Source organism: Apteryx rowi, unplaced genomic scaffold (genome assembly GCF_003343035.1).
Source record: "Apteryx rowi isolate R43461 unplaced genomic scaffold, aptRow1 scaffold_562, whole genome shotgun sequence".
Taxonomy (NCBI): Eukaryota; Metazoa; Chordata; class Aves; order Apterygiformes; family Apterygidae; genus Apteryx; species Apteryx rowi.
The window spans coordinates 122,507-138,618 of NW_020450830.1; the positions used below are offsets into that span (position 1 = coordinate 122,507).

General features: G+C 44.3%; 1 protein-coding gene across 1 annotated transcript; it reads left to right on the forward strand.

Moving 5' to 3' along the window:
* Positions 1 to 1,473: 1,473 nt before the first annotated feature.
* Positions 1,474 to 6,428, forward strand: CCK (cholecystokinin). The gene is made up of 2 exons (XM_026081951.1): positions 1,474 to 1,731; positions 6,066 to 6,428. The coding sequence occupies exons 1-2, from the start codon at positions 1,476 to 1,478 to the stop codon at positions 6,200 to 6,202; spliced, it is 393 nt and encodes a 130-aa protein (XP_025937736.1). The 5' UTR covers positions 1,474 to 1,475; the 3' UTR covers positions 6,203 to 6,428.
* Positions 6,429 to 16,112: the final 9,684 nt, after the last annotated feature.

The following is a 16,112-nucleotide window of genomic DNA, read 5'->3' on the forward strand; positions in this document are numbered from 1 at the left end:
TTGCCCCCGCCGCCGCGCAACGGCGCCAACTGCCACCGGGGGGAGGGGGCGCCCCGCTCCCCCGGCGGCGAGGCCCGGCCCGGCCCGGGGCGGCGGCGGGCTGCGTCAGAGCTGTGCAAACAGCCGCCGCCGCCGCCGCTATTTAAGGGCCGGCGGCAGAGGCGGCGCGGACTGCCGAGTCTGGGCGCACACGGCCTCGCTCCCTCGGGTCTGGCCTCGGCCGCGGCGCAGCGGGCAGGTAGGAGCGCCGCCCCCCCCCTCCCTCCGGGCGCCGACGTTGGGGTGGCGGGCGCGAAAGCGGGTTTTCCCCGACCTCACTCGGGCAGCGGCTCTGAGGAAATCCCCAAGCCGGCTTGGCGAGGAGAGGGATTCGGGTCCCGGGTGGTGGCAACGGGGTGGAGAGGATTTAAACCGCTTTTTAGCTGGAGTGGCACTTGGACATTTTTTCATTCGTCTGCCACCCTACCAGAAGGTCGTGTTTTACGCATTGCAAGTGTTTTCGTTCTGATGCGTGTGGTGGGTAAAGGAACTTCGTTCTCCCTTCTTTTAAAATTATAAGATTATTATTCAGCATGCTGTTCAAAAACTTAAATGATTCACAAACTTCTATGCAGGTAATTCATGTTTATGTATAAATGAACAGTAATCTTACAGTGTTAAATACTAGGTACTTTGTTTCTTCTATTAACTGAGAGTAATTTTTATGTTTCCGGAAGAAAAACCTATTTTAGCTTATATAATCAAATAATCTAGTGAAATGACATCGTTTTTTCTAATATTTGTTTCTTTAAGGAAGCAGCAAAAAAAATTCACTGCTCTTGAATTCTCTGTCTTACATCAAGAAGAATATTGTTACACTGCACGTTATTTCTTATTCCTGAACAGCTTTTACCACCTCAACTGTTAGAGCAAATGCCTGGGGGCTTGACAGATTTTGTTGTTTCCTCCCATGGGAGCTCGCATGGCAAGATAAAGCCTCTTGAACGCTGAAGTTCAAGCTGAAGAAGGGTTGCTTGGAGTAAAGACTCTTTGTAAAACTTCTCAAAATTGAGTATTTGCAGTAACAGCAGATTTTAACACAACAGCAAAATACTGGTGTGTTCTCATCCTGGGATTTTCCTCAGAGCTGGATATGTCTCTCTTATGTTTTAGGGAACTGCAGCTTCCAAAAAAAAAAAAGCAAATAAGACTTCAGTAGATCAAGGAGACATAACATATAGCACAGTGAATTGTTTTTATCCCTTTCTGTGTTACCTAACAGCCCTCAGATGTCTGCCTCTTTCCCAGGGATACTTAACTATTTATGTACGTTTTCCACCTTAACACTTATCCCACAGTTATCCTCCTTAAAAAAAACAAACAAAAAAACCCAGTTTGCTCAGAAGCCATCTCCTCCAAAGAATGATGAAGGTGAGGGTAACATAAAACGTAGCAAATGCGGTCATTCTAACCCTTGGTGCCTTTTCTCTCCAGCAATGTACAGCGGTATATGCATCTGCGTGTTCCTTGCTGTGCTCTCGGCGAGCGCTTTTGGACAGCAGGCTGCGGGCTCGCACGATGGGAATCCACCGGCTGCTGCACTTGAGCAGAGCTTGACAGAGCATCACCGGCATGTCCGCGTCCCTTCGTCCGCTGGCCCGCTGAAACCTGCCCCGCGGCTGGATGGAAGCATCGACCAAAGAGCTAACATCGGCGCTTTGTTGGCCAAGTATCTCCAGCAAGCCAGAAAAGGTACTGGTAATAGCCTGCTTCCTGTGCTGCTTCTGTGTCAGTGGAGTTTTCTTCAGAGATACCTAGATGTTAAGGAATCCCGTCATCACTTAGCATGAATTACTACAGAAGATAGGATGTAGATTTTGCCCAGTTGTTCCTGAAGTAGAGAGTGTTCACCTTCTCTGTTGTTGTAAAACTCTGCCAAAAAGATTTGTATGTAGCATCCACTGACTGAGAGCTGGGTACAGGTAACAGGAAAATTTAACCTACCTGTCAGGTTCTTTTTTTTGCTTATTATTTTCACAGCCTTATAATTATTTTACTATGTTTTGCATCATATTTTATCTCACCCAAAATCTAGTAATTGCATTTTCTTGAAACTTTTTCATTTAATTAACCTCCCTCCCTTTTTTAAGTTAGGAGAGTGGGAAAGCTTTTTTTGTGACTAAATACAGACCAAATGGCTAATCTTATCTCAGCTAGAAATATCCACAGCAGGGAAATCTTCTGAGTGTTGGACCTTCCATGTAGGTGTTCCCAGGGGGAAGTTGCAAAAGTGTGCAAGCTTTTGAAAGATCAGAACCTGCATTCATGAACATGGTGCTAAAAGCAGTGGTAAATAAAAGCGTGTTGCTTCAAAATGTGTCAATTCCTATTAGGTTTTGAGTCCCAGGCAGCCTTGGAGTACAACAGAATCTTGCAATTACTTTAAAATCTCCACAGCCCTGCATTTGTAACAGGGGCATGAAGCACAGATAAGAACAGTGGAATTTGAGGGCTTGATTTTTACCAGGTGATATATTAGTTATTTAAGGAAGAAACTAACTAGCCAGGGAAAGAATAAAGCTGTATAATAAGTATGTATTTTACATGCACACAAACATACGCTGTCTGTGCTATCAGTAGAGATGATGGATCAAAACTGTTGCATATAGTTCCCCATTGAAACTCCCCCAAAAAAGACATTTTCCCTTTTGAAGCATCTGATCTGTGCATTGCTTTGTATCTGAATAGAGTAGCAATGTCAGCAACATATTTGCTGTGGACTCCACAGGAGAAAGATGGCTGCCAACCTCAGCAAAAGCCACCACACCACTTGTGGAGCTGCACAAATCTTGTTTACTTGCTGTAGCTTCAGTCTGGTCTATCTCTGGTGTTGCAGGGAAAAAGGACATGTTAGAAGCATAGAGGGCTGAAGGGAGAGGCGGTAATTATGATGACCTGGACATATGGACATTGTATCCATATGGACACAGTTACTTCACTTGCAGACCCAGACTGTGTTTAGGATGAAGTTCCCTTTATATAAGGAACAGCTTTCTCCTCTCCTGTCTCTCCCCATTACCTTGTGCAGTTCATTTCATCCTCCCCTCCTGGTAGCCTCAGTGCTGATCTCTGCGCTAGGCAGAATCCCTTTCTTATTTTTGGAGGAGGTCTGCAGTTAAGAGATGTCGCATGCATTTTATACTTATGTATGCTGACATACGCACTCATTTATATACATAGAGCATGATCAAATTAGAAACAACTGAAAAAGAATCACTGTATTCTGAGAGACTTCATCTCATGTTAGCAATTCTCCCCATGTCTGTAAGGAACTCATTTTAGCAGTTCACCTCTCCTAATGGAAAGGCAATTCAGATACAAAGTTCTACAATTTGGTGCTATAGTTAAAGGTATTACTGAAAAAGAATATTATTACAGGAGTCTGCAAAGCAGAATCTTCATCACCTTTTTCTCCAGCGTATTCATTGTCACCCACCTACATGGAAATTGAACTCACTGTTCTAGTTTATGTTGGCCTCTTAAATTTCTGGCTAACATTTCCAAATAGCTTAGACAGATGAAGTGAAAAAAACATTTTGGATTAAAGCCATATTTTTCTAAGTGTTATATAAGGGAGAATTTCTTGCATTCATGTTTGTAGATATATATAATTAACCCTACAAAGATACTGTTAGCAAATGATGGGATTCTTGTGACACTGCTAAGCTAGTTGGACTCTGACTTGCAAATAAACTTGCTAGTAGAGAAAAGACAAGATTCACAGGGACAAAGCAGTATATATTTAACTTATAACAATGCATGTAGTGTCCTGTCAACTGTGTTACAATCAAAACATTGTTATGTTCCCATTTAGCACAAAGCTTCTGGGTAACACTTTAGAAATCTCTACAAGACCTGTCTGCTATATTAGTCACTTTTGACCCCCTGTCCAAATCACAATACACACTAGAAAATTTCATTGAGGGGAAAAGAGAGAGCATTTGCTAGTGTTTGTAGCTATCAGTGATGGCATTTGCCTTTGTGATTAATAGAAAGGCTCATTTTGGCCAATATTTCCAGTGATAACAGTGAGAGAGTTAAATTCTCTCAGGACATTAAGGCTATATGGCAGCATCTTTGCCCAACTGCTACAATTTTGAAGCTGTTTGTTGTATATTGATTCTGCTGTATCCACAGGCCATCTTCAGTGATTTGAGGAAAGGTAATTAAGGTTAAGAAATTCATTTCACTGTGTATGACCCCTAGCTTTCAATTAACTTCATCTGCAGGCTTTACAGCATGAATCTGGCACTGTGTAGATGAGACATAGTAGCTGTCAAGTCAGCAATGCACACATTTCTTATCTTCTAAGGAGCCCTTGCCAAGCCAGACCATAATGGCACCAGGGGAGCCATTATAGCCCACAGATCACTGCAGGTTCAGAAGTCTCTTAAATACCAACATCTGAGTGATGATTTTGCTCTGTGCTAGCATGGCCCATTATAGTGCCAAGAAACCATTCTCATCAACTTTAATTATGTATTTTAAATTTTGTATGTGAATTTCCTGGATTTTGAAGGTTTAATGGTAGACAAATAGTCTTTTGTAGAGATAATTTTTTCTTTTTTTCTAATATCTAAAACATTGCAGTTTCAGTTTTATGCCACTTTTTACTCTCCTATCCCTCTGCAGCCACTAAGAAAGCAATGTGGGTTGTTAGTGTGGGGGGGGGTGTTTTTTTTTTTTTTAATGAATTATCTTCATTAGAGATCATTGAGCTTTTATATTTCAAGGTTTTTGTCCTGAAGAGTCAGCAAAGACTCCTTCAAAACACAGGAAACTGTAAGCAAGACAATCGTGTGGATTTGGATTTGTGGCCTTTGACCTGGGCTTTTTTTTTTCTTTTTGATTAGTTTAAGTACCTCTCAAACCTTGGTCTGAATTAAATATTATTAATTTGTTGAACCTGTTCTTCTTCCTCACTCATGGCTTAAGCTCATCTTAACTGTTGGCATATGTTAATTTTGGCAGTTTTCTGGGAGCACAGAGAAAAGTAACTCTTCCTCCCCCCCCCCCATTTTTAGTTATGTAATACGATGATATCAAGATGGAGCACGACTTTTCTTTTCTGAAGTATAAATCCCCCTTGCAAATAATTTGGGTCTTGCATTTCCCCTTGGTGCCCTAAACAAGGATAACAGACTAAGGCAAGATTAAAGATCAGCATCCAACACTACTGTGAGAGAAGTTACACAACCTGTAGATAGGTAACGAAAATTTCACTGATATAGTAAGTCATATATGGGGATGTCTGTCAGCGCCAGCATCTCTGGCTGTAAATTCCAGCCGCAACCTTCTCAGTTTCAAGACTGTTCCCACTTCTCTGCAAAATCTGGGATTCATAGCTACCCCACTTGTACTAAAGTTGCCTTATATGAGTTCCTGTGCTTCTATTCACTGCTCTTCAGGCAAAACAGGACTATGTGGAGGAGTCCTGACTCAGGCCTGAGTCTGCTCTCAAGCAAAGTTATTTTCACTCTGGAACATCCCTCCCATTACCAGCAAATAGGGGTGTGATCTTGTAGCAAGAGTGAGAAAGTCCAGACTTCCTTCATCTTTCTAGCAAGGTAGCAGAGAGAAGGAAACAAGGAGAAGTGCACCCACATGCCTTCCAACAGCCTGGAGCAGACAGGGAGACAGTGATCCCCTCCAGGGAGCTGTAGAGAAGACCAGCGGTGCAGCTCCTGCCACTACTCTCTTTACTACCCCAGGGTGTTCCCTGCAGTAACAGAAGGGTGTTGCATGTTCATTGCACTGTTTTCAGTTCAGAAATGATATATGCCAGAAACAAATCTCTGCTTGGTCCATTTTCTGTTTCACATAAAGAAAACAATCACTTTCAGGACTTTTCTCATAACATTTCTATGACATTTTCCCCAGTGACATGACAGTAGTGTTACATGGTCTGTGCAAGTCAAGTGGTTTCAACTATTGCATGCCAACATCTGTAACATACAAAACAGATCAGAAAATGGATGAACCTGAACATGTCTAATTATTCTGTCCTCTCCCCATCTCTTCTTTAGGTCCCACTGGAAGGATCTCAGTTATGGGAAACAGGGTACAGAGCATTGATCCTATGCACAGGATAAATGACAGAGACTACATGGGCTGGATGGATTTTGGACGCCGCAGTGCTGAAGAATATGAGTACTCCTCCTAAAGAACCGCAAACTATAGCAAGAAAAAAATCACACTCATGTCTGTACAGAAGGAGAAAAATTAATTTGTTGTCCTCTTCAAATCAGTGTTTTAAAATATATTATGTACTTGATGTAAATTTGTCTGCAAGACTATACAATGCAATATATACATATGCAGAATTTTCCAGAAAATGTTTTCATTCTTCTGTGGTTTCTCATACACTGGTATTATATTAAAATAATTTCACTTATCCCTTCTTGTCCTGCCACTGCACATTGCTGGGTGTCTTACAATAAAGAGAGGCAGGAAAATGCCTTCATTCTTCAATGTAAATATATTCCATGGGTTAAGTAGTCAGATGAATGAGCCCCTTTATAAAGAAATCTTGTAATAGTCACAGTAGTTGTGAAGTCTAAGGAGAACTTGTCCAAATATAAATACAGTAGCACAATATTGCCAGAGAAGGCCAACTGTCTTCATGGTAACCCCATTTGTAAAGGATTGAGCTACATACCAAACACACATGTTTGTAGTGAATAGTTAATAGCGTTAAAACTAAAAGAAGCGTAACAATATATTTCACCTTCTTAGCTTATTTATTTTATATTGTGAACTAAATGTGAAAATTCTGCTCACAGCTACGAATCATGGAATAAATAGAACATTCCTTGCCTTGCGGTGAGTTGAACATTCCTTTGGGGAGGGGGTGAGGAGAACTTCATAAAAACAGCACAAGCTGATCTCAAGGGAGGGGGGAGGAGGCACTGGAGCAGGTTAATCGCAGGGTAGTCACAGGAAACAGTCGCTCCCAGGTCTCACAGAGGCAGCCTGGGTTAGCTGTCTCCCACCTGTGTGGGGGGAAGGAGGGCAACAGCCCTTTCCTGACAAAAAGAAAGGTAGAGAGCTCCACACTCACAGCTGGAGAGTTAATCTGTGCTTGTCCTCAGCCAGGGGCAAAGCCAGCAGATCCCTGGGGGACTCTGCCCATGAGCCCTCTTGCAGTTGCTCTTGCCTGCTGGAAGGCAGGCTGGAGAAGTTCTACGTGCACTCTCCTCCTTTACCCCAGCGAACGCCTCCCGCAGCCGCTGGGTCTGCTTCAGCAGCTGCTTCTCATGGCTAAGGAATTCCCTGGTTTGAAGCAAGGAGGTGATTTTGATTCACAGAATTTCTCCCAAATGTGTGAATTAATAAGAGGGGCTTAACATCTTCACATTCTGAAAAGCATGTGCTTGCCAAAGGAAAGAGATGAATATCCCAGTAGCTATTTCTACAGCAGTTAATAGATAAAAAACAATGTACAGAAAATAATAGAAAACAACTAAACTAAACCAAAATTCTACCAAAACCAAGAAGTCCGGAAAACAAAACAGTTATGCCAACTGCTGAGTACAGCAAAAACAATCACAACATTTTGGGGAGTTGTTCCTAACACCAGCTGAGACGCTACCAGTAGACAGCATTGTAAAAATTTGCAATGCAACAGATGATACCTCAACAAATGGTAATAGGGAATTTTCTTTTTTAGTAATATCAAATCTCTCTTTTTGGGGCTCTCATATTGCAAAACTGGTGCAACTGCTTTTCTACAGGAACTTTTCTTCATCTCAAGCTCCTTCCAGTCAACCACTTTCCAAGCTGCCTATTCTGGCTTTTCTTAGTTCCTTTCCAAATATAATGAGCCTGTAAATACCTGAATGCTCTCCTTACTTTTGATTATTGCCCATGGGAGAACAGTCCAAAATGCCCATTTTTTTCCAACACTTTCAAACAGGAGATTAAAATCAATTAAATATTATTAAAAAAAAAAAAGGAAAACACAAACTAATGCATACATTAAACATTTCCCACCAAAGTGGTGGTTTTTTTAAAAGCAGCTTGGGGGAAAACTAAGCTAGTATTTTACTTTTTTTTAACTTAATGACAGAAGTGCTTAAGCAACCCTAAAAAATGTTTCTATCCCCGGTCTATTTTTTTTAAGAATGTATTATGGGGGGGGTTATAAATCTCAGGTTATTACTGGAAAATGTCAACATTAGAAAAAAAAACCTGTGGTTTTATTCTCCCTCTCATTTCCTGCAGGCGGTGAAGTAGAGTGGCAAAGGCAGTAACACAACTTTTCCTCCCGTTCGTCTCTCCTGAAAGTCACCCAAGATGCCCATGAACATGAAAGGTCCCGCGTGCAGCCGGCGGCTGTTTCGGGAGCTTTTGCAAGCCCCTTCCGCCACGACAGGGATCTCTCCGTTTCCGCCGCACGCACAAACCTTGCTTCATCACCATGCTGCGCACGAGGCTCTTGGGTAAGAAAAGCCCCACGGCCCCATCCTCGGCGGTGCAAAACTCACTCCTGCCACAGGGGTGAAGGCCGGGTCCCTGGAGCAGCTTGCGAGATGTCACTGCCTGGAAGTTAGCAGATTTGGGCCTTTCTGTACCCCAACAGGTAAATCACTTCCCAGGTCCCTTTCCCAGGTACAAAATAACACCCCCCCACCCCTGCCAAGCATCCACCAACGTTGCTTTTGACCAAATGTTTGCTCATTTTAAATCTTGAAAATGGCAATTTTGGAAGAAAATGTTTTTTCGTGAAAGCTGCTTTCTTCCTATCATGTCATGGCAAGCAAAGCTTGTCTGGTTTTGAAAGTGATTAAGACAGAGTGCTATTTTCTTTACCAACCTACTGACAGTGTGACATTTGCATGTAATCACATTTGCTGTGTTTCCTGGATGCTGGAAAGCTTCAGACACAACCTGGTCTATATATATATATATTTTTTTCAGCCACTGTGCATGCCACTTTTAATATTTAAGCTGTGCCAGTGCTGTAAAATAGGCAAAGGGAATAAAGGAACTTGTAGTGATTCACCCAGAAACCAAAGGAGGATTTAAAACATACTGAATTTAATAGCTTGTTACTTATTAGAGTCTTCCTAAGAGACTATGATAAAAACCACTACTTCTCTTTCACCGAATTAACCCAAATTAGTCTGTATGATCAAAACAGGCCTCACACTATTTGTTCTGCTAAGAAAGCCAAATACCTCAGTGAATGCATGCCGTGAAATGAGTGGGACTCCCTGAAGCTGTGGAAATACAGCATTTAAGAGTGCTGTGATGTACCTACATTCCCATGTTGTAGCCTCCCTCCATGGATCAGCGAGGCTCATTCACAGCCCACACGTGTATTAGCAGCAAGGCAGAGCTGTATTATATCCCCATAAGAGAGAGTCATCACCACCTGAAACGCTGGGATTAGGATTTAGGAGTTTTCAGTCCAGTCTTTGCCATCATCTTCCCTGATGGCTCTGGCCAAACCTCTCATCCTCTCTGCAGCACAGCTGAGTAGCAGTCAGCCCTCCTTTTGGCTCTTGCATGTGACAATCACTGTATTAAAAAACAGAAGTATGTTTGAGAGAGCTGCCCCATCCCAGCTGAAAGCCCAGAGCACCCAGTCGTGGTTATGCTTCTCCCCAAGAGCCCCCCTAAGATCCCCGTGGTGAATGCTCAGTCGTATTTCTGCATCCGCATCCCTGCTGGCAGAGGTGATCATTTCATTTGGATGTTTTTCCTGTGTCCAGGCTTTAGCCAGTCGGTACTGATAAACGGGGGCCCCCTTCTGACTGGGCATTGAAATAAACTGTCAAAATATAAGAGCACTTTGCAGACAGCCTGAAGCTGCCAGTGTGCATTACCTGTGTGTGGACATGCCTCTTGGATCAACCTGTCTCTGAGTCTTTTAGCAGAAAACCTCACCTGGGCAAGTGTTGCAGTGCCTGGCCCTGATAAACCTGCATGGAGATGCACCTCAAGGCAATGCAAAGCTGCAGAATCAAAGCGCCTGCTCAGGTGAGGCAGCTTCAGGGAGTGGGAGCATGGGGCAAGGAGAGGTTCAGGTTTGCAATTTTGGATTTACAAGCCTAAAATCAGCCCAGATTCCCTCTTTGCTACTTATAACCCAGCTCAGAACTAACATACGATCTTTGAGATGTTGCCGAGATACAGACTAGGAGGTTCAGTTGTACCTTTCGTGCAGGGAACATCTTCTTCGTTCTCACTCACAGGAGTGACAGTTTGGGGGCAATCGCAGGCATCATTGAAATACAGGGAATTGTCCCTTTACAAAATAACACTGTTCCTGGAGGCAGGGAGGAGCAGGCTGTAAGTGACTTTGTGAAATCCTCATTCTCCTAAAAATCAGTCATCCCTCTGGGCACAGAAGAAATTCCCAAGATGCGAAAAGGTTGTAAAAGCCACCAAGGCACCGTTCAGCTTCTGGCTGCCCTGGAGGTGCTGACTGGAGGTAAAAGGGGGGGGTCAGCAAATCTGCAAAACTCCATCAGCCCTGGTGGCTGTAACGCTCAGCAGGGGCATTAAGAAAAGCCATCCCCTGGCTGCTCTATTTTAACCCAAAGGAGGTGTCAGCTTCAGAAATGGAGCGTCTGCAGCTGCAGTACGCGCTTCCCAAGTCCCACGAAGGCTTTGGGCTGAGAAGCGCTGTGCGGGGCTTCAGCACGCGCTGCATTGGCAGGTGCACAGCCTCCCCGTGCTTACCTGGGAGGTGAGTTTGCTAACATTGCCAACTTCACGACATATTTTATTTAGCCTCTCTCAAATGCATCCCTATGGAAGTGTGTGTGTAGGGGCTAAATTAACACCAGCAAAATGGCAAATCAATACCTTTTTGCATTTAAAGACACACTGTTCTCTCTATGGGCTTGATTCAATTAATTCTATTCCAGCTTTATTAATTTAATTTCAAAACAGGTTCTGGGTAAACCTCCATGGACAGAGAAGCTTCCCGGAAACTCCATGGAATGTCATGTGGGAGAGGCTGTGGCTGCGCCCAGCAGGGCTCTGCATATGGCAGCTGTGGAGGGAGGCTGGAAGCGGTAAATGTTCCCTGCGGGACGGAGGGGAAATCCAGGCAGCCAGCCAGCCCCCAGGAAGCGAGGGGCGCCCAGGCCAGGGGAAGGAGCAGGTCTCCCTCGGAGCTGGGGTGGGCCATGGGAGAAATCTCAGCTATGTCAGTGCACCTGACGCTACACAGTCTCATCTGCCCTGAGGTTTCATACACTTTAAACAAAAAGGTAGTAAAAAAGCAATGTTTGGATCCCTGAGCCCAGCACTCAGATAGCAGAAGAAGCTGGAGCTGCCACTATTTTTGCAAGGTGAATTTGTCTCCCTTTCTGCCTGCCTGTGGTGCTGCAGTCTCCCCTCGCAGGGACGCTGGACGCTTTGCAGGAGTGTGTGCGAACCCTGCTCTGCTCTCCCCCGCTTGGCTGTATTGCCTGCGCCCTCGGCCCTCGCCACGCACCGCAGCCAGGAAAGCCGCCATCGCATGCAGCGACTGAAGCAGCTGCGGCTGAGCCGGGGACATGCGCTGCAGCCAGATGTTCACAGCTGCAGCTCGGCCTCTGCGCCTCTGCTGAGCCCCCCCCCGCCCCGAGTGCAAACCAGGCAGCTCCTCTCTGTTGCCCAGAGGAGGAATCTGCAAGTCGGACAAATTGCGAATGCAAAAATGCGAACGGCTTTTTTGGGGGAGATGTTTGATTTTTGTCTCCCCTGAGTTTGTTAAAATTCTCTTAAAGAAAAAAACCCAGTCATGGGCTTGTTAAAGCTCTAAACTTTCCCAAATGCCTGCGTCAGTTGAACAACAATTGGATTCGGCACAGCTTGAAGCCTATTTGGGAGGGACAAGAATCACTGTAATCTTTTAAATACAAACTTTGTCTGTTTCTTGAATATCTGCCATCTTACATACACAAAAGCCTACTGCCTACAGCAACAGCAGAGGACATTGCTAAACACCAATAACTTCCAGACCTTTCATTATTCTCCTGCTATTCCATGCGTTCATTTAGCTGGTTAACCAAATTAAAGTGGGTATGAACAGAGCCCCACAAGATGTCACAAATTCTTCAGCAAGAACAAGGGTACTGGCATCAGGTCCTGCCTGTACCAGAGGAACGTAGGGCACGTTTCACAGACTTTGCTTGATTTTTCAATCTAAGGAAAACTGCTAACAAATGTGTTCAGGAAGGTGGGAGCAACTGTTAAACCCCTGTGCACTGCAGCATTATGCAACGGGGACATCCAATGCTTTGGACACATGGAAAAGAAAGGGGGAAAGAGATTCAGAGGGCTGAACTGGTGGTCTGGCCTCTCCAGAAACATCCCCCATGACCACAACCCAAGCTAAAGATAAGCAGTTCTCAGCCCCTCGCCCTCCTCTTACCCCCAGCCCAGCTGTCCAGGTGGATGACCACATTCCTTACTGCCGTATAGCAAAGATGTATGCATTGAAGTTTCTAAGATACTTGGATATTGCAAGGATGGAGGAGTGTTTCTGAGGAGAAGGAACAGTTTATCAGCCATTTTGCCTTATGGTGCTTGGTTTAGGCAGTAGTTTCATTCTGCTTTGAAGTTGTCTCAGTGCTTTAAATAGATAGCTCAGTTTCTGGATGTCTTATGTAGCCTGGGTTACCTAGTGATGTAATTTACTGTCCTCAAGGGGAAACTAAGAAACTCTCCAGATACCAATACTGCTTCCAGAAGCAGAAATGAGGGGCTGGACAGGATGTGCTGATATAACCTATTTTCTCCAAAACCCACTAGAATCACTAGGGAGATGCATCCCCCAGAGACTGTCCTGCCCGTGGCAGACCTCCATGGACAATCTCCAGTTGCTCCTCATGTATCCTAGTGTGTTCAGCCTGACTCAGCCTCCGTTTCCCTTGACCTCAGTGGGCTCCACTTCTTCCCTCCTCAGCCTCTCTATGGCCTTCTTTGTCAACACGGGTATTTTGTCTGAGACATCCTTGCCGAGGAACGCTACCTGGAAGCCCAGTTCTGTAGGCCCTCCAGTGAATACTAATCCTCCAAATTTTCATGCATATTTAAACACAAGTTTCCTTAGAGTTCCAGGCCTTTGGGAAGGTTGGATTTACAATTCACTTTCAGAGACATGATAGCTTGCAAGTGAATATAATCACATCCACTCACTTATTTGCTTAGCTGGCACAGAAGATGCATAGCTCCGAATAAAAATAGTGAACAAAACATGCATTCTTCTGGATACTTTCAAAACTTTCAAAAACATTGGGAAATACCAATACAGCACAAACAGCAAACACCATTCTTTCCAAATGCAAAGATTTAGGTCACTGTCAGAGCAGCCATACACATCAGCAAGGATGGGTTAGGGGAAAAAATCTATTAATTTTGGAAGGAGAAAAGATGCAATTTGAAAAGATGGTGTCCAGTAAGTCTGCTTTCTATAGCTCCTATGTTACACCAGACTCACCCAGGACCTCGTCAGCCACAGCAAGCCATATCCAGTGCAGCTCAGCAGGAGGTTACAGCTGCTCCAAGGGCTGGGTAAATGACAGCCAGATCTCTTATGTGGTGGGATTCAGGTGGCCAAGCAACCAGGCAAGGGTTGCGTGCAGGCAGGGCTGCTGCAAGGAGAGGTGTGTGAGAGTCACAATGCTGGCAGTTACACAGGTGGGATTTTTCAGCCTCCTGTGTCAGAGCAATTTAACATCAAGGAAACAAAGCCAAAAAGCTCTTATACAAAGATTAGGGTTGATCCCTGGCTACCAAGGCTGGGGACCTACGGCTTGATTTTACTTGGCTACACACCTTCCTGTGCCGGTATGAAGGAAGCAGCCCTTCACTGCACTGCGGGCACCGCAGTGGCTGCTGTGGCAGAGCAGCTCCGCTCCTGGGGGAGAGGCTCCCAGGCGATCTGTGCTGGCGACGAAAGCACTGGGGCATGCTAGGGCACCCTGCTCTGAGCGGCACAGTGCGGCCAGCAGGTACTGCAGGTATAGCAAGGACCTCCAGGCCGGGATAAATCACACCATGCACGCACAGCTTGTACAATTGAGGACATTGTGCTACCCAGGGTAAGGCAACAGTTTATGCAGAACCAGCAAGCGTTTGTTTTGCAGCTGGTGAGAACTTGCAGTTAATTTACTTGAGGCCTGAAGGATCACTGGAAAGCACCCATGCAGCCAGCAGTTCCCACCAGAAACAGGTGAGACCTCAGGAGGTGGGTAGTGTCTCTGCAAGGAAAAGTACAGAACTGTGCAGGGCACTGCATTACGCTCAGATTAATTTTCATTACTCATACTACTGACTTCCAAATCTCTTCAGGTGCAGTCACATCATTTTACCTTCCTGTTCTCTTCTGCACATTCATTTCTTTTGCCTTTCCTGAGTGATACATCACTGTCACTTATGCCCCATTGCACTGTCAGTGAGCTCAGAGAATGAAGCTTCTGACCAACATGACAGCTGAAAGGATTCAGAAACCGGACTCATGTGGCTGGGCCCTCATATTAGAGGGGCAGGAAGGTATCACACAGTACCACAAGCTCCTGACTTCGTTCACTGCAGTATCCACATAAAACACACAATAAGCTTGTAAAAAAGGACTAATTATATTTTCTCCTATTGTAGTTAAAAAAAAATTTTTTTAATCATATGTCAGACTAGATATCTTCTTCAAAGGGCTCATGTCTTTTAACACTACTGTCTTGCAACAAGATGCATGCAGGTAGACTCCGTGATTGCAAAAGTCCCTCCATGTAAATGGGAGTCCTTTTAGGCTCATGCTTTTGACCATAAATATTTACTTTTTAGAGGAGGGCAGGGCAGAACAGATCAGGTCCAGAGGGATCACGCAGTATCCTGATACAGCACTTATCACTAACAAAATGCAGTTTTCTGAGTAAAACTTTTCTTTTTTAAACCAATTACATCCTTAAGCATCAACTTTCATTAAGAAGTCTCGCTACAGGTACTCTTTGGTGCTTCTTTATTATCTGTTCTGCACATCTATGACAGTTTCCAGATTTCCTTCCCATTTCCTACTCATCAGAAAGCCTCAGGGCCACTCAGCTCTTCCCCTTTGCTGGAGTGGTATTTATTTAACTCAGCTGGTCCTCAAGTGCCAACTGCTGAAGGCACCATGCTACTCCTCCCAGAGTCCCTCCCAGTTAACCATTAACTTTCTGATCACAAGATTTCTGTCAGGCTCAAAGTCTGACAGACAAGAAGGATCTTCTCTCATCAGCATGATACCCGTATGTGCGCAGTCTAACTCGGCACCAGCCTTTTTCCACGGTTGTTATACAGAATGATACCATATTAATGAAAGTTCTCTAAAATGTATTTTGGCATCTTTGCTCTCTGGTTTTTCTCTCTGCAGCAAGTATGTGGTATCAATATTATTCTTTCCCTCTCCATCTCACACACACACTCAATATATGAGGCTGCATTTCCCCCAAAGGAATCTTCCTATGATTTATTGCCCGGCTACCCCATTCTCCGGTGAGCTCCTTTATCACTGCTTAGCTCTCGTGGTGGGTGCAGCTTTTTCAAGTTTCACATTACCTGGACGTTTAATCAGGGGGCTGTTTCCTCCCTCAGTAACGAAGATACTAGCTAACAGCAGACCTCACTTCTGTCTCTGTTGGAAAGCACAGGATGTTTCCTCCTTACTCACCTTTGTACTTTCATATTTTGTCACCACAGTTTTTACATCATACTAAACAGGAGTTCAAACCCTCTCTCTCAATCAAAATACACAGCCCATGTCACACCCAATTGTTCTCGCTTGGAATTCAAATGGGGGTGGGGGGTGGGGAGTGCACCCACTTCTGTATTTTTTCTGTTCTGACCTGAGTAAGTTTCACCAGTTCTGACAATCTTAAAAGTCCCAAAACTCTTTAACCACTTCTATGTCTAAGAATAAAAAAAAAAAAAACCAGATATGGTGATGCCCTCTTGTTTTGCTTTGATGGAGGTATGAAAGCAAGGGACCAAGCTGGGAGATTCATCACCTTAGGATAACAACAACAAAAACCTGAAAAAGCTGAATAATACACAACAATGCAACTTTTCTGTTATTTTATTGATATTAGTGAAGA